General features: G+C 41.5%; 1 protein-coding gene across 1 annotated transcript; it reads right to left on the reverse strand.

Annotated features, from left to right (window-relative positions):
* Positions 1 to 866: 866 nt before the first annotated feature.
* TNNT3 (troponin T3, fast skeletal type) lies at positions 867 to 25,227 on the reverse strand. Its single transcript, XM_053980691.1, has 13 exons — positions 25,216 to 25,227; positions 21,626 to 21,695; positions 21,026 to 21,040; positions 14,597 to 14,617; positions 10,563 to 10,581; positions 9,685 to 9,730; positions 8,802 to 8,918; positions 8,405 to 8,482; positions 8,040 to 8,153; positions 7,771 to 7,880; positions 6,567 to 6,657; positions 3,697 to 3,737; positions 867 to 1,257 (listed from the first exon to the last, which is right to left on the reverse strand). Exons 1-13 carry the CDS (start codon positions 25,225 to 25,227, stop codon positions 1,209 to 1,211), a joined length of 783 nt encoding a protein of 260 aa, XP_053836666.1. The 3' UTR covers positions 867 to 1,208.
* Between the last annotated feature and the right edge of the window lie 470 nt (positions 25,228 to 25,697).

Genomic DNA, 25,697 nt, shown 5'->3' on the forward strand with positions numbered 1-25,697 from the left:
CAGGTTTAGATTAGATGCTGAGATTAAATTCTTTACACTGGGAGGGTGGTGAGGCACTGGAACAGGTTGCCCAGAGAAGCTGTGAATGCCCCATCCCTGGTAGTGTTCAAGTTCAGGCTGGATGGGGTTATGAGAAGCCTGGTCTAATGAGAGGTGCTCCTACCCATGGCAGGGGAGTTTGAACTATGTGATCTTTCAGGCCTCTTCACACCTAAACCACTGATGAGTCCATGACACCTCAGCACATGCCAACAGAGAGACAACAGTTACCAGAAACAGAAATTTGGAAACATGGGAGAGACTCTAATGGACTTACCTCCACCAGGGCAGTTCAAGGGTTGGCAAAGACAAGAGGCCCTACAGAACAGCTTGCATCTCAAATTTAGTAACAGCTACTCATGTTTTGACATCTACACTGGATTAACCAAGTAATTCACACTTCAGTATTGGACTTTAATATTGTATGCAGGCTAACAGCCTCAATAAATATTTTAATGTAATATTTGAATAAATCATTCTCTATTGCACTCATCTGCATTTAATAAAAGCTATGTGCTAAGAACTACCACTTCTGTAGATTTGTTCCTTTATTCCCAATTCTTTGATTCACTTCATCACTTGAACTTTGAAGTCAATTTCAACTACATTTGGCAGCCAGTTTATGAGCCCCCTGAGAACAGTCGGCTCTTGGTATCTGCCTATATGATGGCTTAAAACAGGCCCCCAGTCCTGAGTCTTTGCTGATGACACTGAGCCTCTTCCCACTTGGAGAGACAGATCAAATGATAAGGGTTTGGACCAACTCCCAAATCCTTGGAAAATGGGAAGGCATTAAATAAAATACAAAACACCATTCCAGAGGGCTGTTATTGGAGTAGGTACTGGTTGTGCTTTATTTACAAAATCCAGAGATTTGTACACAGCAATCTACAGGACAGCATAGGACTGGTATCAGGAGGATAAGGGACATGCTCAGCAGGAATTGAAGATGCCAGCAAGGAGTCATCCCAGTTCCACAAGGAACCGCTTCCCCTTGCCTGAGGAAGCCACCAGACCCCTCCAGGAAGAAAAGCAGCAGCAATAGCCAATCCAGGCTGATGTGATTTTTTGTTATCATTGAGGCATAAGAACACAAGGGATCAGTGAAGGAGGAAAGAGGAGACCAGCAGGGGTTCAGCACACCATTAAAGGCCATCCTGCCTGGTGCTTTACTTCCAGCGCCCACCAACCTTGCCCTTGGCTCCTGCCTTCTTGCTGCTACAATGCAAAAGGAAAGAAAAACATGTCAGCATGATGGAAGCAGAGGGGGTCTGTGGCCACTCTGCATTTCTGGTATTTCTGATATCTCTGGTATCTTAGGTTAGGTTTCAGCTGCTTTCGCTTCTCACATGTTGGGCACACCTGCCATTGACCACATCCTAAGAAAAATATTGTCGATATTGTGGAAAAATATTCCTCTGGGGCTCTTAGTGTGAAAGGTAGGATGTTCATGCCTGAAAGAGATGGACCCTTCCAGACTCCTGGATTTTCAGGGTAGAAATCTAGGTGGTCTCCAAACTAAGCAACAGGTCTATGCAGGCACAGACTTGATATTTTCTGAATATCTGAAATCTGCTGTGCTCTGGATTTTAGGATTTAGAGCTCTATCTAGAGAAATTTGCTCAGTATGGAAGAGCTCTAATCAAACTCCCCAGATGCTCCATTCAGTAGTAGAGGCAAAAAGTTGAACACTAATTTAAATACAACTAAGAAGTGCTTTGCTCTAGCAGAGTGGTTATTTATATCATGAGAATAAGAGCCTCCAAAAGAATTCAAACAACTTTTTAGGCCTGATCTCATATCAGTATCCCTGTCTTGTTCATGGTGTTCATGGGAGCACTCCAGGTACACTCCCCACTCAAAGCACCTGACGCAAACTCTATCCTGGAGTTCTTGCACACAGAAGGGCAATCCTACATGCAAGCCACTTACCTTCTGCCTGAGATGCCTGAACTCAGAATGAGGCTGGGCAGGAAGTTAGTTGAGTTAGATTCTGCGCTAGTTCCCATTAGCAGCACCTTGGTTTGCGGGGCTTGGCACACCCCCAAACCCTTCCAGCTCACACACACAATGATGAGGCTGCTTCTTGAACCAAAGTACATGCAGAGTGTGGGGCTGGGGACCAAGCACAAGGTGGTGGGGCCTTGCTGCCAACAGAGGCCTTTCTTCAGAACCACTGGTTCCTCCAGGGAGAAGAAAAACATGGGGACATGACATCTGGGGTGATTTTTGTTGTGTTACCCCATGGATCAGTTCAAGAGCACCAGCCATATTTACAGAAGGATGTAGCACAATGACAGACACACACACATAGTGGATACTTTACCTTTGACCAAGATAGGCTTGGTCTATTTTAAAAAATTGATGGTTTACATAAAGAGAGTATGTGCTTTCTGTTTATCTTAAATTAAGCTCTATGCCCCTTTTGCCAGCCTTTCTGAAGGTTCAAAACCCAGTGTAGGAACTGCATAGCTCCTCAAACAAAGACAGACTCCTTTTATGTCCACAAGCACCTGTGACGTTTGATGTTACACCTAACCTTTAGAGTGTGCTTAAGGAGATTTAATAAAGTCTGAAGCAAGAGACTCATTTGATCCTTGTATAACACGCTGGCAGGCACTGCCTTGGAATTATAGTGTCTAACATGGATAGAAACTTAAGCACACAGAAATCTCACTAGCTCTGGGCTTCTCAGTGCAACCTTTTCAAATGATGGCCTGGGAGAGTATCATGTCTTTTGGGGGAACAAGCAGGCCTGTTGTGGGTGGTGTGGTAGCACCCCACAAGAGCAGGAGCACCCAGACAAGCCATGGCATCCTTCTGCAGCTGCACATTCTGCTGAGGTTTATCAGCCTACAGCTCTGTACAGAAAATACCACAGGAAGGCCAAGCCTTATGTTTGACATTACAGACAACCAAACCCCCAGTGTTACATTCATTTGATAAGCCAGGGCATCTTGGGGAAGTGGGAAGGCAGTAACTGGTCACTCCTGTCATCCAAAGATATCACCAAAGACCACTGCTTCATTCCAGGTATGACTTTGGTAAAAAGATACAGATGCACAGAGAAGAGCAAACCCACCACTGGAGACCTCTCCTCCCTTTCTGCCCTGCAGTTTCTTCTCTGTGAGTGTTAGTTTTCTGCATGTGAATACCTCTGGTATCTCATAAATCCATTAAAAACACCTAGAATAAAAATATGAGACTCAAAAAAGTAATGAAGTAGTCTTGCGGTGAAGGAAAGTGGGAGAGATGATGAGTGAAAAGAACTCACAACAGAAATCCCATTATGTTAGTCTTGTTACACATCATTCTTTATAAACTTAGCAACCACTTGTTTATCCTTCATAAACTAGGGCTGTAGTCCCTCAAGTATTCAAAGCACCTCAATCAGGTGTTTGAAAAACCCAACAATAAGCAGAGGAAATTTTTGAAGGTATGGTGTAAAGAAACATGATTTGTTCTTGTTAGGTGTTACATTCACTTCAGTTTCCCCTTCATTTTCTCAATGTGAGGCAGGATGGGAGTGGCCCTTCCATCTCTAGCCCCATTTCATTGCAACAACAAAATGTCAGTGTTGAGGCTGAAGTGACACATTTGAACACTGAGAAGATATCCCCAAGCCAGGAGCTAGGAAGAGGATATATAAATACTTACTGCTTCTGGGCCTGATCGATCCGGTTTCTGAGGGTGACAATCTGCAAACAACATACATGACCAGGGTTTTTAGAGACAAAGAAACCTTATTCCCTCAAGGAGAGTAGCATTTTACCTGCTGAAGTGCTCAAAACAGGCGCCTGTAGGAGGAATTAATACTTGGAAATAAAAGCTCACCCACGGTTGAAGGACAGAAATGTTACTTCTTGGCAATAAATCTGCAAACCAACTTCATAGGGACAGAAGAGCTAGAATTTTATAACCCTTACCAGAAGTGTTTCTACATATTGAAATTAATCTCCCATGGACTCGCATGTCAAACTGCAGGCATGTAAACTGGAATTGAATATCACCTTGGCCAACTGGAAAACTCTCGGATGCCTCCATCACCTTCGTCTCTCAGTGTCACCTTCTCACTCTTCCCTTACTCCTATGCATCAAGTGTTTGTGTAAACCCAAAGATGTTCAGTGATCTTTGGATGGGGACCTCAGGAACGGAAGATGGGTATCACATTCTGCTGGAATACCTTTTGCTGGCTGGCAGAGCAGAAGGTGAGGAGCTTGCAGCACTCACCACTTTCCCAGCCACTCATTTAATAAGAGAAGATTACCTGATGCATAGGATCATAGGAGAGGAAACACCTACCTTGCATGGGATAAACACATTATATAGCCTGACTTAGTAGCGCTGTTTGGTCTGTAGGCCTGGACTCATTACTGAAATCCTGGGACTCATGTACTGGAAGAGCCTACAGTACACTAGGATGTGATAAAGACTTTTGCCCTTCATCTTCTAATTTGTAACTGAGTCAGTGTTCAACTTCGTTTTCCTGGACTGAAGAAATGCCCTTGCCATGACATATACTTTGCTTTTGGCACAGTTCAAAATTCTGCACTGGCTCTGCCAGTCCAAGAATTGATGACCTAAAATTTGAATATTTAAAGTTGCACTTGACATTCTCCACGTGCAAAAAAAGAAAAACAAAAGTCATACATTCCAGTTGTACCAAGAACTGGTAATTCCTGGCTCACGTCTTCCCATGGCAAACAGAAAAAACATAAAAGACTGAAATATTACCAGGAATAGGACAACACAAGCAAGGAAAGATCAACAGATCACTTGCTTTTGTACTTACTTGTGGAAGATTTAGTATTTGTCACAGCAGTTTAAATTGCTATTTTCCAGCCAACTATTTTCCCCAAGTGTTGAGGAGAACCAGTTGTCTTCAGTTTGACCCAAGAACTTAAGACTTACCTTCAGTCATAAACCTTATGATATGACTATGACACTCACTCTCCAATGAAGCACCAAAGAGCAACAGACACTAGAGCTAAAGAATGGCTCTACTTCTGTGTCCTACTTCCTTCCTTTTTCTCTCCCTTGCATCCTTGCTTGTGTCTCCTTCATTCTCGTTCCTATTTTCACTTACCTTTCTCCTAATTTTTTCCTCCTGTCATCCTCCCTTTATTCTTCCACTTTTCCTCTCCCAACTTAGTTGTGTGTTTTCCTTCTGCTTTGCTCATTCTTTGTGCTTTGTCTCCTTGCTTTTCATCAGCAGGCACCCACCTCTTTGTTTATGCAGAGGTCTCATTACCATAGCATGTACCCCTCCCCTGGCAGGGCCTTATTTCCTGTTTTCCACACCCACTTGGCCTGTTATCATTAAGCTAGCCCTCTGCAGTATTCTGGATCTAGATAACCATGTGCCACAAGGTGGAGAAGTTTTCCAAACCCATACTATTCTCTATACACTGTAGTCCAAGCTATTACACATGTATCCCTGTTTCTGCATGTACCCCAGGTGCATCAGGGTGATGCTCCCATGCATGCAATACCTGGTTTTGGACACAGAGTTTTGGATAAGGAATTATTTTAAGGTGCTCTCAATAGATTGCATGCTCAGTTCTTTAAGTAAATCCCTGTTAAACTCTTGACTCTTTTCCTAAATTACCACTTTACATCTTTTCAAAGAATGGAAAGGGAGAGAAAAAGGAAGTGAATGGAAGACACAAGATCCATTTTTCTCTTTTCTCTCTGCACTTGGAGCCAAGTTTCAGCTCCCGTCTGGTGCCGGCTCTGACCATGCGGCAGGCTCATGCATTTGGTAGCCTTTGCTGCTGCTGTTAAACAGGCAAGTTCATTGTACTTACAACTTGGAAAGCTCCTGCAGCCTGCAACGCATTGTTAAAATCTAAGAGAGATTGAGATAGTTACATTGGTGTTGCTCACTGCCTGTCAGCATGTGTCTGTGTGACTGGGAATTAAAAGGAGAGTGAAGCAGAGATCCAGTAGGATTTCTCAGCCACTGAAACCTAACGCGGGTGAGTGCCGCCCTATCTATCCAGCGACTGTGTGAAGGAAACACGCCCACTTTCTGCTACCATTTGACACTTCAGTCAGATGCTCCTCTCTGGAGACAGTTTTCAGTAACTCCAGAGAGCTCAGGCCACCGAAAATCTGCGATGGAATAAAACTTACAACGTTCAAGTTTGAAATCAAAGATGGATCTAAAAATATTACTTTGCAATGGAGGTGTGTGAACTGAGAGTTTTCAGGCCACAGTTACCTATGGATAAACAAGAATGAATAATGTTTCAGAAGAGGGCAGGGGGTCCATTTTCCACTGGGATTGCCTTTCCATGGGGCACTGAAAACCTTAGAAGTGATCTATTCAATTTTAGCCTAAAATGTGAAATCCCGTTCAAGTATGTATGTTCGGGGAATGTAGTTCCAAGCATTTTGCTGCATAAATATTGCAGAGGGTCATTGGAGATCCAAATCATGTCACAACATGACTTTTGCCAGATGAATCAGAGAGATTTTTACATTTTGGACCCAGTACCATTAGCAAAATGGCCTCTCTACTCACCTCATATTTTTTCCTCTTGATCTGCTCTGTAAAATCATACTTTTCAGTCTCCAGCTGATATAGCCAGTCCCACAGCTCCTTAGCTTTGTCCCTGAGGGAAGACGGAAGAAACACATGGCATCAGATATTTTCCTTTGTTTTCATATTAATAGTGAATTTTATTTAATGCCACTCACACATCTTCCTGTAAACCCCCTGTGTTCTCTTAAAGCTACTCATCATTTTCAAGGTCACATTTTTCTCACCTTCAAGTCTTTTAGACTTGCAGTCTTGTATGTGTTACACATTAACATAATTCCTCTAATTTTCCCCCTAACTCTTAATAAAAGATAAGACTGCAGTGGAATCAGACAAGAAGGAAGGAGGACTCTGAAAGTCACCCAGATAAGCAGAGTGGTTGCCATTGTGCAATCTCATCTGTGTCAGGGCTGAGGTGAGCCACTTTCAATCATTTGTAAACTCCAACATGTGCAGTCCAGTGTCACTATAGGACACAAGAAAGCACGACACGAGCTGTTGCTATTGTCACAGTAAAGAGACTACTTTATTTTTTCTGACTCCAGCATTTATAGTTTTCCAAAGGTGACAGTGGATTGGAGGGTGAAAGTGCCACCTCTCCAACGACACTGAACAAACTACTAGTCCATCAAATTTCTCCTCCTCTATGAAGGAATGCAAAACAATAATTTATTTACAGAACATTGTGTGAGAAAGTTTGTTACAAGAATGTAAACTCAGAAGGCTTTAGAAAATCTTTAAAAATCAGGGTGACAGTCCAGACTATCATCTGATGACTTCTCTGCACCAGGGCACTTAGCTTCCAAACCTCCAGCCTTCATGGAGATCCTATTCATACCTTAGCAGCATTAACTCACCCCTGGGAATGCTACAGATACCAGTCTGTAGGCTTGTTCAGCTAATTCCAGAGCTAGCCCTGTGAGCAACTAATCCTAATTAGCAGAATAGGCTAACAGAGCTATGCCAGGAGCACAGCTAGAGGGCTACCAAACCATTTCAACCCCTCCCTACATTCCCATTTCTCCTCCATTCTCCAGGTTAAGCAAGGGCACAATTTAAGTGTGTCCCATGATGAATTTCAAGGAAGGCCCCCTCCTCTACCTCATTTTATCACCAGAGAAGACTCCAGGATAGTAAAACCAAATATCAGTGGATTACATTCCATAAATTAAGATAAACATGTTACCTCAGCTTGTCTTCATTAAGGTGGTCAATGTTCAGGGGCTTGCGCCTCTCAGCCAGGACCTTTTTCTTCGTCTCTCTAGCTGTTTGCTTCTTTCCTCTCTTCTGGTCAGCCTATTTTCAGAACACCAGTTAACGTCAGACTGCAGAAATTAAGCCTGAATAAAACAATTGCAACATTGGACCTTTTCCTCAACTTCTAATGAAGACTGTTCCCAGTCAACTTAATGGTTAAATGTTTTCATATTTCTTTCATCAATCCTTGATTTTTACCTTAGCCAGATAACTGCTGTATGTTGCACCCATGGAGGACAGAGCCTTCTTCTTCTTCAGATCATCCTCAGCTTTTCTCTTGGCATCTTCCTCCTCTCTCCGTGCCTTTTCCTCCTATGGAGTGCAACACACAAAACAAGTGACTCCAGGACAGACTCCCAGCTTCCCCAGCAGCCAGTGTCCGTGCAGGGAATGTGATCAGAGAAATATATTTATGAGAATTAGCAACTCCTGTTTTCTGCCCTTGCTTTAGAGAGTGGTCATTTCACCTCTGGACTGAGGCAGGCAGAACCTGTAGTTTTTCTGTCTCTAGAGATCTCTCCAGTTGGATGCAGGGACAAGGAGAGGGAAGCAAAGACACTTACCGCAAGCCTTGCCTGACGCTCCTTCTCCTTCTCAGCCCGGATTCTCTGCTGCTCTGCTCTTTCAGCTCTACGCTTCTCCTGCAGGGAGCAGTGGCAGAGGCATTTGATCACCACCATGGCTTTACCTGCCTCCACTGCTACACCCCACTACCAAGAGCTTTGCTTCATTGAGTGTGAGCCACCTTCTCTCTTTCTAGAGCATGCAGAAGGGTCTCTGTGCAATTCTCAGATATAAAACAAGGGGCTAAGAGAGGGGACAAATGGGGGGAGAAGCCATTTGATGATGACTTGAGTACATGACAGCACAGCTTTCTGTCAAAGTCTGACAGCAGTTTCAGCTTCTCATCTACAAATGATCTCTCAATCTAGTACAGGGAAATGGAGTACAAGGACTCACAATCCTCTCCTTGAGGGCAACCAGCTCTTCCTCTTCCTTTCTTCTGGCTTCAAAGTGGCTGTCAATCAAGGCCTGCAGTTCAATCAGGTCTTTGTTCTGCCTTTTCTTTTGGATGTCCTAGAAAAGCAGGAAAACTCATTAAGGCCATATTGCTCCAGTATTATGTCCTGGACATTCCCAGCACCCTGCATGCACAGAGAAACTAAAGTAGAAAATGTCTGTAGATTTCCATGGAAATCTATGGATTTCCAGTTATGCAACAGTCAGGAGCCCAGAAGTGTAAAGAATCCAAATCTCCCAGTTCCCTACACCCTATTTTATCCCTGGCTTTGCTTACACACCTATCTTTGCATATACTCAGCTGCCTCCTGTTGGCTTTGTAATAGAAATATTGCCTACAAAATATTCCTGCATTTTGGGTAAAGCAAATATTTCTGTGGAGCTTTTCAACACCAGGATTTCTTCATTTTTGTATCAACGTTCTAGGAAGGTGTTTGGCTCTCTACTTATAATTGTAATTTTAGCTAATGTTTCTCAGCAACAGATGACAGTCTGCAACTTTAAAGGCATTTGCAACAATGGGACAGAGGATCTGAGATCCCTAAGACACTTTCTTTCTCCTCATAATGGCTTCAAAGATTCAAGGAGATAAACAAAAAAATAAATACATGACTTTAGCTTAGTCACATTATCAGTGAATGCATTCAGACAGTTTCAGGGAGCAGAGAGTAGCCTTTTGCTGAAATCAAATGACAAATCAACCATACTTTTGTCTTTGCCTTTACCCTCAGCAATATCCAATGCAGGAGGAGTTATGTGGGTTTGCACTCATGTCTATTATCAGGTACAACGGACTAACACAGCCAGTCTCAGGAATACTTACATCAAAATCTACTTTTTCACCCTCTGGTATTTTAGGAGCAGTTAGTCTGCAGAGAGTCAAAAACAAAAACAAAAACACCAAAAAAAAAAAAACAAACAAACAAAAAAACAAACAAACAAACAAAAGGATTTTAACCTTAAATAATATGCAGCTTTTTAAATAGCCTATCCCACCCTGCCCTCAGGAACCATGCTGACAAGAATGAATGCTGGTGGAGATAGGGAGGGGTGAAAGAGTACATCAGTGGAAAACTACTCCAGAAAAGTCCTAAGGACCATTGTCCTTCCCGGAAGGTCATGCAGGGCAGAGAGTTATCCCTAAAACTCCTCTTTATTCCCAAAGCCTGTGGTCATTCCGTACCGCACGAAAAGATGTGTTTATTTGCGAGTCTGCTTGTGCAGGGCTGTACACTCCATCCTGGGCAGCTGGCAGAGTGAGAAGGGAAGGTGCTGGGGCCCAGGGCCAGAAGGTCCATGGGAAACCTTAGCAAAGCTCAACTCAGCCCAGCCCAACATTTGCCATTGTCAGTAACCCTGGATGGAGAGGGCAGTTTCCCAGCCATGGCCTCTCAGAGGATTTACTGTGGAGCTGCCTGTATTTTGGGATACTGTGAGCCCTCTGCATCTCAGACAGTCCATGAATTCTCTGACTCTACCAAGAACAAGTCTTAAGGCCCAGGCCAGTAACTGCTGCTAAGGCATCCTCTGAAGGAAGCAGACATCCTGGAACAGCATATGCAGGAACAAACAGATGGATGTTGTGTGAGGGAGAGCTGCATAAAGGCTTCTGGTGGCCATTTGCCTAATAGAGAATCTAAGGGCTTCTGCTAGATCAAGAAAATGAGCCCAGGGCTTTGAAACCCTGTCCATCATACTTACTTTATTCTGGGCTTCTCCTCTGTATTTGGAAGGATGTAGCAAAACAGGAAAGGAAAAGGAGGAAGAAAGTTAAAACAACAGAGATCACACCAGCTGCTAAAGTAAAAGGAGGGAAGGGAAATTTAATCTTAGGGAAAACATACAGAGAAACTGGTTAAATCTCAAGCACTTCCAAAACAAATACACACATTCACACACCCCTTTTGCTGGTTTACCCTCGAAACAGAATTTGGCAGAAAATAATCAAGAGACTGTATAAAAGTGCCAAATGTAGCATCTGGAAAGCAGTGATTTTATGTAAATGCAAAATTATTTTTCTCAAATCATCCTGACCAAAGCTCTATGGAGGCCAGCTGGGCTGGAGGGTAGAAGAAAATGATGCCTTTTTCAATCAGCACTTTTTTTGTTAAAGTTAACTCGAATTCATAATATCATATCTCAGTGATAACCAGGCTCCACCAGTTTTGTTCAAATGCCTCACATGGAGTCCAGGAGGGCAAAACCTTTATGACACACATTTTCTCCAGGTTCATTGGCTTCCAAGACATCTTAGGGCATGTGTCCCTGAGATACCTCCACGCCATGGGGATGGTACTTATTCTTCTGCACTGTGTGATGCTCCTCAAACCCAGCTTGGAAAGGCCATTCTCTCTTAGCAAGCATCCTCTCCTGCTGAGGTACATGCAAAATTCCCATGGGCATTAATGGGAATTATGTTTTCATCTCCAGGAGAGGCATACTGCCCTGACAGGCAAGCCAAACCATCACAGAGACTGCCAGCCCGGGCCCTCTGGCAGTGAGAATTGTTCCCTTGAAATAAGTGACCTTTCCCTGGCTCTCAGAAATGTGCTGGTCTCATGAGTTACTCGCTTAACATTTGTGCTTGTGGTCAACTCCCCTCCCTGCTATTCTTTTTAAACTTCAGTTATTAACTCCAGCTTAATGCCAGCAAGTTCAGTGCTGTTACTCTCACAAACAGAAATAAATAAAACCTATGTACTTATTCTGGCCCATTCTCTCAAAGACCCAGGTTGACTTTCATAACCACACACTACATTTGAACTTTCAGGGATGCTTAGGGATTCTGCAAGACAAGATTCTGCCTGTGTTGGCTCAGTGGGAGGAACTGAGGTAAAAAAGCTTACAGCCTACTGAATCTGGTAAAAAAAAAATTAAAAATTGTAAAGTAAAAGTAAGAATAACTGCTTCAGTAGCAGGTGCATGAACCCTGTTATTGATATCATAATTCAGAAAGATATTAAATTTTTTCAAGTGCTTATTTTTATCCAGCAGTTTGGGGACTGATGGTGGAGATTTAGAATAGCAAATAGAAAAAAATAGGAAAAAGAAAATGAAATATTATAAGAGGGGAAAATAGCAAAAAACTTCCACTGGAAAAAATTATTGAGGCAATCAGATGTAAGGGTGTTGCATAAGAAAAAATTGAGAGAGTGGTTGGAAATGGGTTATTGAGATAATCAAGAGAAAAGATGTGAAAGATGGGTAAAAGAAATCAGAAACCAACATTTCCTTTTTTTCACTCTTTCCCATACAAATTTCATTAATTCATAATTTTAGGGGGTAGACTTTTCTCATTTACTGCAAGAACACTGCATGCCAAAACATTTCTCAGTTGAGGCCTCCAGATGCCAGAGCAATGCTAAGAAAATAAACAGCATGTAATTACAAATGTGTTTTAGACTGCTCCACTATAAAGGAAGTCCCAAATCACTCCTGAAGAAAAATACCATTAGCCAACAGCGTGCTTTTCTATTCCTCCACTTATTTTTTTGTTTTGCTTTTCAAATAGCCAGTGAGCTTTTTAACATGTTAGCTAAATTGCTTTTTACCTAGAGAGAGGAAAAGTAATTATAATTAACCATTCTATCAGGTATGTTATTTACACAGGATTCCCTTCCTTCATGACATACCCAGATAATTTTAATAGACATTCCTGTTTGGCTTAAAGCTGCCAGTTAGTAACACTTCAAAGAGAGGGGGGAAAATAAGAGTAGACAGGAAATGACTGGTTTTGTTTGTTGATCTTGGTTGCCAGGATTGACACCTGTCTGTCAATAACTGTGTGAATTTGGTCTCAGCTGCCACCAAATCAGCACTCCAACGAACAATTGTAACAATGAAAAAACAAGGTTAGTTCTTGAAATAAGAAATTGTAGTTAGAATTCTTAAAGGTACCTCCAGAAAACCAGAAAAGGGGTATTTTATTAAAAATTAAACAGTAAAAAATTCTATCCTCTGCAGTGCATGACCCAGCCTTTGTCCATACTGTATGAAACAAAAGCAGTCCAGGGATAGGATTTATTTTGAAATGCCCCTTCAAGACACCAAGGCAAGGAACTGGGCCAAAATTCGTTGACCAGCAGGAATTGTCATAGCAAATTCCTGTTCCTATGGCGGATTTTGACTGACGTTCCCGTCATTCTGACTGTGAGCCATGGGGCTGAGACAAAATCCCTACATAGAACCCTGCCAAAAGAAGGCAAGAGACACTGCAAATCCAAGTTCACTGCCCTGGTGATTAGAGAGTCTTTGAGTTTCTGGTTTCCAAAAGGCTTTGTGCGGGGAGAGGATACACCACCAAAATACCACCACCCTGCTTGCTCCTGCCCAGTCTTTAGATATACACATGGTGCTCTCCTTCTCTGGGAATCCATCTGAACTGCCTTTATTTCACTCAGAAATCCCTAAACACCCTCCCTTAATCCCACTTCTCAGAAGCAACATATCTAACTCACACTGTGTCCTTGGGAAAAGAAGGAAATCAATATGCTATTAAAAAGAAAAGAATGAGAAAGAGGGGGGGTCAGGAAGGTCCTCAGGATACTTCCCTATATTAAAAAAGAAGCCTGAAAAGCAAGCAAGAAAATTAAAACAAAAGAAGAAGAACAACAACAAAATCGACAAAAGCAAAACAAGGAAACATAGAAAATGTAGGGTGTTCTAGGGGCTGGGGCAGTCAAAAAGAACCAAGTTACTTCAACAGCCTCTAAACCTCCATGAGAACTTTCTATATGCTTAAACTGGCCAGGGAGGGGCTAAGTTATCTTCTACAAGAGCAACACTGACCTTGCATACATTTAGTTTTCATCCTTTCATATGAGTCTTGTCCCTACCTTTGTGCTCCAGCACCCACACAACCAAGTATTACAAGCAGGCTATATTTAGCTCCACCCATCTGAATAGATGTCTCACATTTAGCACAATTGTAAGTGCATGCCTTGAGCAAAAGTTTACATTTCTGTAGATTCAGGCCTGGAGCCCATGACCACCTAAGGCTGTGTGAGGGATGCATGTCTATGCAGGGCTCAGTTCCATTTTCAAATATGCCACTATGATTTATGAGATTCTTTCCTGAATTTTGGAGATAGAGACATTTTGCTGATGAGAGCTAGGACACAACAGATTCTGGCTAAAAGACAAGTCCAGAGCAAGCTTCTAGAGCTTGATTTTCACCATCTACTATCCTAATGAGGATGTAGAGGCTTCTCAACACACTAATGACTCCCCAAGGGTGACTGGATATGCACAGTGAGTGATTCTTTGCAGCAGAGATGTTTTGGCCCAGTTCCTGAATTTAAAATAAAGTGAGGAACAAAAACAGACATAAAACAGAGTGAGATGTTAGAAAGATGACTTTGTTGTCCTAAAACAATACTGAGCTACCATCATTGTATTCACCTTCTTCGTTGGCTGGAGGTTGGAGGACAAAAGAAAAAGAGAAGAAGCACAGTAGTCAGTCCACAACAAGCACTGTTCTAAGAGGACCTGTCCCCACTCCCTCCATATTATGCTGGGAACCTTGGACTCTCCAGAGATGGAACAAGAAGGAAAAACACTGTTTTGGTGATTTGACTTGGCTAACAAGCGTCCCTTTCTCCATGTTCATTGAAATCCATCTAGAAAAACCATTTCCCTCCCATACTCTCTTTTCTCTTGAACAAGGTCAGTGGTTTTGACACTTTCCCCAGCACTGAAAGAGTAAAAGGATGAGGGTCTGTAGGCACACCACATACCTTCCTCATGAGCTTCCTCTGCTGTGTTGTCGTGGTGCAAGCAGTGATGGAAAGACAGGAAATAGAAAAAAAAAAAACAAAAAAAAAAAAAAAAAAAAACCACAGTTATTTAAAGCTCTTGGAATCCTGAGAAAGAGACCAGGAGAAAAAATAAAGGAATTTGTGAACTCAGGCAGGCAGAAAACTGGCGAGATTATCAGGACTTGAAAATGCTGTAATGTTAAAGCAGCAGTAAGCATTGAGGTTAACGGAGAAGAGGGCTGCAAATTATAATTGTGGTTAGTGTCTGTTTCTCTTGTTTTCTTCTCTTCTACCAGCCCAGGACTCCTGTTCTCTCCTTCTCTCACACACATACACACTTCCGTGTTGCACCTAGGTAGAGTAAACCAGAAGTCATGTCACATACCTGGCTCATGAACTTCAGGTGTGAAGTGTCATGGAACAAGTTGCGATAGACAACAAGAGAATGAGAACAAGAAACCTGTTATTTCACACACCAAAAGAGCTTCTGAGCCAATGGGGAGGAGGGGCAGGGAGGAAAAGGGGAGCCAAGGATGAAGTTAAGTAGTAAACAGGTAAAATATTTACATTTGAAATAACACATAAGGAGAAGTCACAGAACAGGAAAGGTAAAAGAGGCAGATTTATGATAATAGTGCAGTGCTTAAAAAACACTTCTAATCATCATATGGCATAAAGCACAACCTGACAGCACAGTGAACCAAGGTTTACCTTGATTGGAAATATGCACATGAACATAGCCAGCATCTCAAAGCGCTATTGAACCCGTCCTTTACTACAGCAGTATTTCAGCCATTTGAAATAAATGCAGTGTGGTTCAGAAACCTGCTGAAATACCTGCCATAACTCATCATCAACGTTCAGCTAACTTCCAAAGAAGCTCAGTTCCCTTCTAGATCTATGGCTCAGGCCATTTTCTTCCTTGAAGACAAAATTGATGTCTATGTAAATGTACTGCTGCTCTTCAAATCCATTTGCAATGTAAAATTACAAACAGATTACTTCATAGGAAGAAAATGTTCATTAGACGTCTGTGCAGGTCTACATGTCATTCTTCTGGGTTTTGGCAAAGCATGAATAGATCAGCAATGTGAATTTGCAGGGCAGATTTTGCTTTTCAGCCATACACACACACCACCAAATATTTTGCAAAGCAGGCATAAAAAACCCATGAACTCTCACAGTGTTTATATTCCTCATGTACAGTCAACAGGTCAAATTCTGCCCTGAGAGTTTAAATAAATCCTTCCCTAGAGGAAGAAATATTCATTCTCATATCACAGGGCAGAATTTAATGCATTCCACAAGGAGACTTTTTGCTGAGCTACCCTTTCATAGTAGCATATGTGTGTTGCCCCAGTTTCTAGTGAAATTTTCATGCAACGAGTAAGTTACCTCCACCTTACTGCTGATTACACTTTACTGAGAAAAAATATTAAACTATAATAGAACCATCCCAAAGGCATGCAAATTATAATCCATCCTTAACTGATCAGTTGTTATCCCCTGTCACCTTGTATTCACTTCTCACACACACCATCCCAGCAGACACCAAGGAGTTTAGAAGTTAAATCACATACCTGGAGGGGGGGCTTCATTTAGTAGGATGTGTCAGGGGAAAAACACAGGAAAAGAAGATAAAAGAATTAGAAATAAGTTATGCAGGAAGGGACCACCTCAAACTTTGGTAAGACTGGGTTGGAGAAGTATAATTTGCAGACCAAGTTATAGGGATGGACTGTTAATAAGAGTGGAAAAGGAGTGTAATTACAGTGGGAAGTAGATAGGAAGGAAATGCCATAGAAACAAAAGATAAAGGGAATTTGAATGTTGATGATTTGCAACAGTTTAAACCATGCAAATTTATAAACCATGGGCAAGTGTAGTAACACTGGTGATCCTTAAATTTGAAAGAAAACATACCCAAGAAGAGAGTTTTACAAGCATTTAGTGTTACCTAGGTTTCAGTTGCCCTTTTAGCTATCAGAGCTGGCATGAGGATATGAGAGTTACTGAAGGAGGTACTGCTTTGGATGTATCCCTATGCCTGCACCTGAAATTCCACCATCTAAGAATCTCTGCTAGCAGATTCTGAGCTTAGCTGTGGAGAACTGGCAATATTTGTGTTTGCACAAAGCTTGTCTTTGCTGCAAAGGACTAGAACTGTTTGTGTGCCAGAATCTTTCTGAAATCCACGCTCTGCAAGTGTAAGCAGCTTGGGTTTCTGCAGCCCAGGTACCCTCATAGTTCAGGGGCTATGGGGTAATCACAGCCTTCAAAGTTTTCAGGGACACTAAAAAAGCTTGTTCTGAGCTTCTTAGATGGTGATCCTTCAGTTACAAACAATATTTATACTCTCCTATAGGGAAAATAAGTTTTAGGGAATTTCAAGAATGGATTGATTCTTCATGATTCTGGTATTCTTCAACATCTTCAAATTCCTATGTACAGGAATGCTTCTGATTAATACATAGGAATTTAGATGTCACAAACATGAGCTTGATTAGGTGGAAAGAGTCAAGAAGGAAAAAGAAAAGAATTAGAGCAAGAATTCCACAACAGCAACAACTGTGACGTGCAGGCCAAAGCTGTGACTTAGAAGATATGGGAGGCAAAGACAGCATTAATAACGTAAATAATCATGCAGTTACATGAAAAGCTGGGACAGTCTCCTTATGACATAAAAGGTTTTTGTTAAGCTTGTTATATTTACATTGTCTTTTGGTTTTATTGTGCTCTATGTTACAAAGGGAAAAGAAAGCATGGGGAGGCTGTGGTTATGGCTCTATTTTTTATCATACTATGTTAATACCTTGTGTTTTGCACGAATTTCAAGCTCATACATCTGTCAATGCTAGAGAACCAGCTCGCAAGTAGTGAGTATCAGTTCAATAAATATCATAGAAAAGAGGTACAGAGGCAGGTAGAGCAGCTCTGATGGAAGCAATGACCTTTAGCTCATGCAAAACAGTCAGAAAAACCTTAGGTGCAGATTAAGAGACAAAAATTAATATGATTAAAAACAGAAGAGAAGGATGTGAAACAAGAAGCGATGAGAACAGGAGAGATATGAGAAGCAGTGAAGAGATGAATGTTGAAGTATTAAGTCATGTAAAAATCAATCAGCTTTCCCCTCACTCCAGCCTTGGCAAAAGCATTAATCTGCTCTGAACTAAGAGGCTGGTCTCCCTCTGTGGACAGCAGAGGGAAATAGCTGGGCTGGGAGGCTGCTGAGATGCGACTACTTTAATAAAGCTACTCCAAATGGCACAGAATCATTTCCACAGACAGTTTAGAGGACACTGCAAGTTCAGTTTCTGTTTTCCCAGGTAATAACCATTATAACATGCCCATACGCACTGTGAGGGTGACTCCAAGTCCGGTGAGCGCCTGTTATTAGAGCTCCTACATTGAGATGTTTGTCTACAAAAAATGTTACTACATTTTTCATGCAGCAGTTAGCTTTATCCTCATTATGCGTCACAGAGTGATGAGGAAATTATGACTTGTCAAAGGTGTGAGGAAGCTGCAAGTTACTGTTTATCATTAATATTTGATTTTTATATTTACTTCCACCATCCTTGAATTCCTGAGTATAATACTAGAGTTGGGGTTAAAATTTTCCAACATAAATCAGAGTTTAAATTAAATTTCAGTATTTCAGAACTCACATAGCTGAAATTTTAGTTAAAAAAAATTAGAAACGTTTCACAACCATAAAGGCTGCAGAGATATTAACATCTCTGGAACAAAACTTTTCCACTTTTTGCCTTGTGGCATCTTCTTATTCCAGATTTGTTCTTGCATTACACAATATATATACCCCACATTATCCATAAAGGCAATGCTTCAGAAGTATCTAAAATAGAATTTTCATTTCAAAATTTGGAAATCTTCCATAAAGGAGAGAGGGGGAAAAAAGTTGGAACAAAATGTTTTAACTATATAAAAACCATAATTTTCAAAAGCTGTCAACAGAGTGTTCCTCTTTTTTTTCTTTTTTTTTTTTTTTTTTTGGTTGGTTGATAAGTTTCCATTTTGTCCCAGTTCAGCATTCAGCTCATGACCCAATTGTGAAATTGCCAAGAGGAATTGAATTTCCAGCACACAATAACCCTTCAGACTGACGCAGAGGAATTCAGAAGTCACATACCTGGTTCATGGACTTCTTTAAAAGGGAAGTAGTAGGGAAGGAGATGCAAAGAAAGATAAGAGAATTAGAGCAAGAAACAGAGGATAACTAAAAACTTCTACACTTTCCTTTGCCAAGGTGGTGGAGGGGGTATTAAAGGGATAAAAGCCATTAATAGGATTAAGCAAGAAATAGAGGGCACATATGAATGTCAATTAGAATTGTGAAGAGGAAGGGTTGTTTGAATATAAAAATGCAGATGCCTAACATATAAATTCATAATGTTATAAATCAAATGCCACTATAGCCTTCGGCTGACAAAAACATGATTTGTATTTAAATTAAGTCCACTACCCATAAGTTTGAATGTGCAAAAGGGGTATAGACAACCTGCTCTTATTCATGTGCACAGAAATCCCAGTCACTATTAAAATCAATGGGCTCTGAGGAGCTGGTATTGATTTTCTTGGTGCCCAGGATTTCACCACAGGTGCATAGCGCTGCACACCAATGTGGGAGGGTGAGTATGAGCATGCTACTGCTCTCCAACCTGCAGGATAAAACATCCCATGGAAGCCTGGTTGGGCAAGCAGAGAGGGGCAGGAAGAAGGGCAATTGAACAGTAAATGGGTTTGGGCTGCCAGGCTGATGCTTTAAGAAGCATGACCTTCTATTTTGCCAGTCACAGAGATTGTCTTACCACATCTGGACCTTAATTCTGGTTACAAAATCAAGTAAAAATACAACCCTGCCACCCCATTTTTTTGCATAATGCACATTAAACCAGAAATACCCCAATAGGTATGGAAAAAGCCCACACTGCATCTTTTCTCAAATATGCTCCAGCCAAAATGATGCCACTTAGTCCAATCCTTACCCCAACAGTAAAAACTAGGTATGACACCATGTCACTTGTTGAAACGCTCATGACTTTGGGTGCAAGTCTCCCCACATCTCCATACACTGCTGCAAAAGGGAGCTCTGTCTCTGTGCAGTGGCAGGGGAACTGGGGAAGAGGTGCACCCAACCAGGGCACACAGTATTGCCTCAGAAAATGGCTGTCCCACCTCTAACCCTGGGGCATGGCACAGAGGAAATGGTTTGAGGAAAACTATCCCTGTACCAACTGGTGTCCATACAAATAACCTGGCTGGAGACATCAGGTGCTGGGGAATACATAAGCAGTGCCCATCCTGTGCCCCAGGCATTGTTCTCAAATAGCAGTTAGTACTCATTACTCATCATGCCACATATCCTATGCAAGCAAAGCAACCGTGCAGAAGATATTTTTTGCATCAGCTCATCTTCAACCACCTCCAGAATTTCTGCACGAGTTACTGCTCCAGACAGAAACAGAGGAATTCACAAGTCATGGCACATACCTTCCTCGTGAGCTTTAGCATGTGGGAAGAGTCACAGAGCAAAATGCAAAGGAGATGAGAGCGTTAGGAGCATCAGAACATCTTTTCACTTGGGCAAAATGGAGGGGGAGGGAAAGACTAAGAATACGTTGCAAGGAAATAAAATTAGTATGGATACCAAAAGCAGTACTGGAAGTGAGGGTGCAAATGGTCTGAGATATTAAAAATATAAAGCTGATTTAAGCAGCCATATCAGATTACATTTGTCTTATACAGCCATTCCTGCAGTCCTGCCCAAAGCCAGGAGCAGCATGCTGTTTCATAACCCTGATGCTTGCCCAAGTGGATTTACAACCTGAGGCCAGCAGGTTTTGGGTAGCTGCAAGTACTGTCATGAAACAGTGGCCTAGGAACTCCATTACATGAACAAGAACACCATCTTTAATCATTTGCAAAGCTAAAGCATCAAATTTGTCACCATTTGCTTTATACCACCGGGTTTAAGCTGAAAATAAGACACGTGGAAAGGCTATTGTAAGAATATCAGCCAATCATGAGCATTTCTGCATACAGTCTGCAGGCCAGATCCACCCCAAATGGTCCAAAATAAGTCTGCCAAGGAGATCCAACCAATCTCAGAGTAAAGGCTTTTCAACATTCATCCTTTTAAGAAGTTTACATTTCCCAGCACTTTTCAAGCATTTATTTCATGCAACAGTTACCATGTACATTGACAGTGCATTCAATGTCAAGACAGAACATGATGGCAGACAGCACAAAAAACAAAGTGGTGGCAAGTTTTGTCTATATTAATATGCCAATTTGTAACTCTCATTTCCTTTTGCCATCTTATGGTTTGCTGGCTAAGCCAAAGCTTACTCTTAAAGACAAGAATTCAGGCGTCATGTCACATACCTTCCTCTTGAGCTTCTTTAGGTGTGAACAGCCACAGGACAGGATGCAAAGGAACATCAGGAGAAATACATTATTACATGAGCTGAAATAGGCTGAAAACCTTCCATAGGCTGAAAATTCTGCTCAGGGGGAAAAGTTTTATCCCAGTAAAGAACATGCTAATGGCCAGGAGGGGAAAGGAATTTGAGGCACATGTGGCTGAGAAACAACTTCCCTTCATGTGAAGGGAAAAAGCAAAAATATATCAGACAGGGAAAATCTCACAGTAAGCTCAAATATCACATGCTGGAATTTCTCTCTGGTTCCAGTTTTAGAGGACAGCCCCTGCCCTTGCCCAGCTGGGCTTTATGGTGAGCCTTGCACGTGGCAGGGGTGGCAGCGAGGCTGGGTTACCACTGAGACAACTCTGCCAGACCTCGCACTGAGATTATTCCTGTGTGTTCCAGCAGCAGAGCCCGTCACAGAGGGGACGTGGAAAGCAAAGACAGCAGAAGCAAAAAGGCAAAGTAACTGGTACTGCTCCTCTTGCACCACCCTTGAGGCCCCACCACCACCACCAAGGAGACTGCAGGGAGCAGTTCGGAAGGTGATGGCACGTACCTGCTGGAGGAGCTTCATCAGGTGGGATGTGGCAGGAAGCAAAAGCAATGAGATGGAAAACGAGAACAGACTAAAGAGTGTGTGAATGCAACAGAGAGTTTTTTTTTTTAAAGCACAGGATTTATGAAATAAGGAAACAGAGGAGGAGATGAAATGAGACAGGTGATCAGAGCACACACAGATACAAGAAATGTAAAACCATCTGGACCTGTAAAAACTCTGCAAACTGCTCAGAGTCTACTGTGGCAGTACAGACAGGTTTACCCCTGTTTAAAATATGCCCATAGCACAAAGCTTTGCAAATATGGAACCAACACACCCTTTGGCTCCTTGCTCTTGGAGCACCACATCCCAAACCTCTTGACTGCAAAGGGTGAGTTTCTGTTTCTGTTCCAGCCCCTCTTCCACCCTGACTGTCCCACCTTGCCAATGCTGTGTGCAATGTGAGGAGCCAGCTGGGTCTACATGGTTATAATTCTGCAGCATTATGTATATTATATATCACATTATATTAACTTATTCACTCATTAACTTATAAAATATATTATATATTTTATACATAATATGATATTATAGCATATGTACTATATAACATAGGGCTAAGCACATATTTTACCACAGATGGATTTTGACTTCAAAATCTGTCTGGTCATGATCTGCCAAGCTACATAGGAGAAACCAGTTGACACCTTCTAGAAACCTTTCTAGCCAGACCTCAGTTACTCCATGGCACACAAATACCCAGGGCTAAAAATTAGCCTCAGAGCACATTGTGTCTTGGATAAAGGGATAGTATCCAGATTTTCTGTGCTGCTTCCTCCCCAAAACTGGAGCAGAGGTGTCTGCACAGATATTCAGGGATGTGGGGTACCCTCAGTGAAATTTGTGCAAGGGACAAGAAAAGCCCTCCAATAGTTTGTGCCAGCATCTTTCTCTTGTTTCTTGCTTTCTTCTACCACCTTGCAAAATCGAGGTGCACATCATCCTGCTGGTGCAGGAACCAGCAGGGCTGAGATGCTGCTTCACCTACCTTCTTCCTGAGTCTCTTCTGTGTGTGGGAAACATCACACAGCAAAAGAAATAGGAGAAGAAACATTAAAACAGGAAATATGTTATTGGAACAGTCCTGAGGTTTGCCAAGCTCCCAGGCTGTTACAGGTAGAATACACAATGATGGAACTACAGGGTAAGAGAGAATTAAAAATAACATTTTTATGGGCACATTATGAGGTTATAAATGTTACTGAAATATGGGAATATGACCACAAGTGAAAACCACATAAAAAGGCATCCAGTATGTTATTGTTTATTAGAGCTGGCTAAAATACCTTAAACCAAATTTTTGGTAAATTTTCAACCAAAAATAAAACTGTTATATTTCTTTTGCTTTACTTTTTTTTTTTCTCATATGGTAAAAATTTTTCACCAACATTTATCAATTTTGAAAAGTCAAACAAATTAATTCCTGAATTTTACCAGATGAATATAAACTTTGCAGGGTGTCTCCCTCCCTTTAAAATACTCCTTTTGACACCATTGTGCCAAAAATAAGTCAAGCGGTTCAGTAAAAAATGTATTATAAAACAAATATATATATGCTTGTTTTCATACACATATATATTTTTATATGTGTATATTATATACATTTTTATAGGTAGAATCAATGCATTTTATTTCTTTTATATATATCTAAATGCTTTGGTTTTTTTAAATAAATAAAAATATTTTTTTAATAAAACAGACCAAATTTCAATTTTTTTTTTTAATAAAATTGGCCCCATTTCCTACCAGCTCGATAAACAACATCAGTGTACACAATTGCATTGATGCCTGTGGCTCAAGACAGTGTTGACACTGGATGTGAAATATTTGATCTGGATTTCTTTACACACATTCTCCCTCCGCACTGAGAGAGAAAGAAAGCAGAAGCCATGTCACATACCTTCTTCCTGAGCTTCAGGTGGCAAGTGTCATGGAACAAGAAGCAACAGCAAGCAGGAAAATGAAAACAAAGAACTGTTAGAAACTGGTGGTGGGGTGAGCTAAGGCCTGGAGAAAAAAGGTGGTTAGAAAGTGATGGAGAAAAGTTATATGGAAAATAAATGGATGACATCAGAAAGAGACACATGCAAAAGTATGGAGCAAAGAGAAGATACACTTCAGAGGAGCCAGTCATGCAGATTAAAAAGAAATTCACCTGCCTATTAATGTCATATCAGTCATTAAATTCTTGAAAACAAAAAGTAGATGGTTAGAGAAGAAAGGAGGCAAAAAAATGCTTTTCCTTTAAGGAAGGCTTGTCTGTAGGACCAACACCCTTCGCTTGCTCTTTTGACATTTGACAAGATGTAAAGGATGGAGCATGAAAAATGCCTTCACCTTCCTGGCTCTGCCACTCCATGCAGGACCAGAGAGACAGATGATGACTGAAGGCAGCTCTACAACCTATTTAGTGTCTCTATTTTCTTTTTCTTTTTTTGAGCCTGTGGTCCCTTCAGAAGCAATGCCGGGGAAATAGTTACTTAAGGATAATGTACCTTATAGCAGAAGCAGAAACTAGTCTCACCATGGCCACAGTTGCGCTTCTGTTCCCACCACCACTGATGGGAATTTGCCTGTTGCAGCAACTTGGAGGAATCCATGACAAAAGAAAAAAAAAAAAAAAAAAAAAAAAAAAAAAAAAGCTTTGCTATGTATAAATCCCCAAAATTGACATTTCTACACAGGGACAACTCTGTCTCTGAGCTGGTCTCATACCCTGCATGTGCAAATATTCCACCTCCAGTAAAGGGTTTTTCTTTTGACCCCCTTAGAAGATGCTTTACACACTAAGGGCAGATCCTGGGAGAAATTCCAAGAGTTTGGCCCTTAGCTCTGTTCCAGACATCTTGAGAAAATGAAGGATGACAACTGGCATCTACACTTGCCTGAACTGAAGCCAGTGTGTCGAAAGTGCCCAGCAAAGACAGTGATACATCTCCAAAATAATCTCCTCCCTGCTGCCTACAAAAGGTGAAACAACTTGGGTGAGAAGGGTTTTTCATGCTCCATCTTTCCAGATCAGCACTCTGTCTCTCACAGCTTGTCAAACCAAATTTTGCCAGCTAAAGGCATGGTAAGAAACTTTATGTTTGCCAGTTGGTTCTCTGCCTTGCCTTTTCTGTCCTCAGCAGTGCCCTGTCAACTGCTCCTCAGGAGCTGGACAACCCGCTCTTCTTTTCAATTTCTAAATTAAAACGCAATTTGTGGACACCGCCAAAATGAGAACAGCAGGAGTTCACCAATGATATGTTATGGGGGCTCTGCACCAGTCTCTGCTCTAAAAAGCTCCAAGTTTATGGACAGATGAGCCCCCAGCTTTTTCACCATCCCCTCATATAAATACTCCATTTCACTGTAGCATGAAGGCTCTGCACATCACAGCAACCATCAAGAAACTTGATTGTTTTTTTGTTTTCCAACTGGTTTACTGATAAGTGATTCAGATCGCCTTTAACAGCAAGCACCAAAGAGAAGGGTGAAATGTAGACAAGAGAAAAGCAGGACCAAGAATCAAAGAAAGATAAATTACGTTCTGCTTTTTTTGTTACCTTCTTCTTCATACTCTTCTGCATTGAAATGGGAGAGGAGGAAAAAAAGCAGACAAATCAACCATCAGCCTTGACGTATTAGTAGGACATTACCCATGGCAGAGCCCTCTGTGCTCACAAGGATGCAGGGCAAGATGGTTTCTGAGAGGCTACTTGCGAACCAGCAAGTCAAATAACAGATTAAATGAGTTTGAAAACAAAAAAGAGTAGTTATAAAAAGGGGAAGAAGATAATAAGGTATTGAATTTTTCCTTGGGCAATGGAAACTCAAGGTTACATGTGCATTAGAAGGGAAAAGGTAGCAGAGAGGGCCTCTGAATAGAAGAAAAGTGTCTTATGCATATTGCTTTATAAACATTGAGGGGATTTGTGTTCTAAAAGCAGAATATATTACACATCCAGAAGCTTCAAAATAAATTGGCAGCAAATGGCAGTGCCCTTACAAAAACTAGCAGTGTCCCCTCCCACCAGGGCATCAATTT

The sequence above is a fragment of the Vidua macroura genome, chromosome 6 (assembly GCF_024509145.1).
Source record: "Vidua macroura isolate BioBank_ID:100142 chromosome 6, ASM2450914v1, whole genome shotgun sequence".
NCBI lineage: Eukaryota > Metazoa > Chordata > Aves > Passeriformes > Viduidae > Vidua > Vidua macroura.

Bases quoted from the DNA above. Each gene is read 5' to 3' on its own strand.
- TNNT3 (XM_053980691.1), bottom strand. The intron at 8,919-9,684 runs GTAAGTATTCCT...CTGCTTTTCTAG, and splicing joins GTGAAAAAGTAGATTTTGAT to GACATCCAAAAGAAAAGGCA. The intron at 7,881-8,039 runs GTAAAAATCAAG...TTCTGAAAATAG, and splicing joins ACAGCAGTTATCTGGCTAAG to GCTGACCAGAAGAGAGGAAA.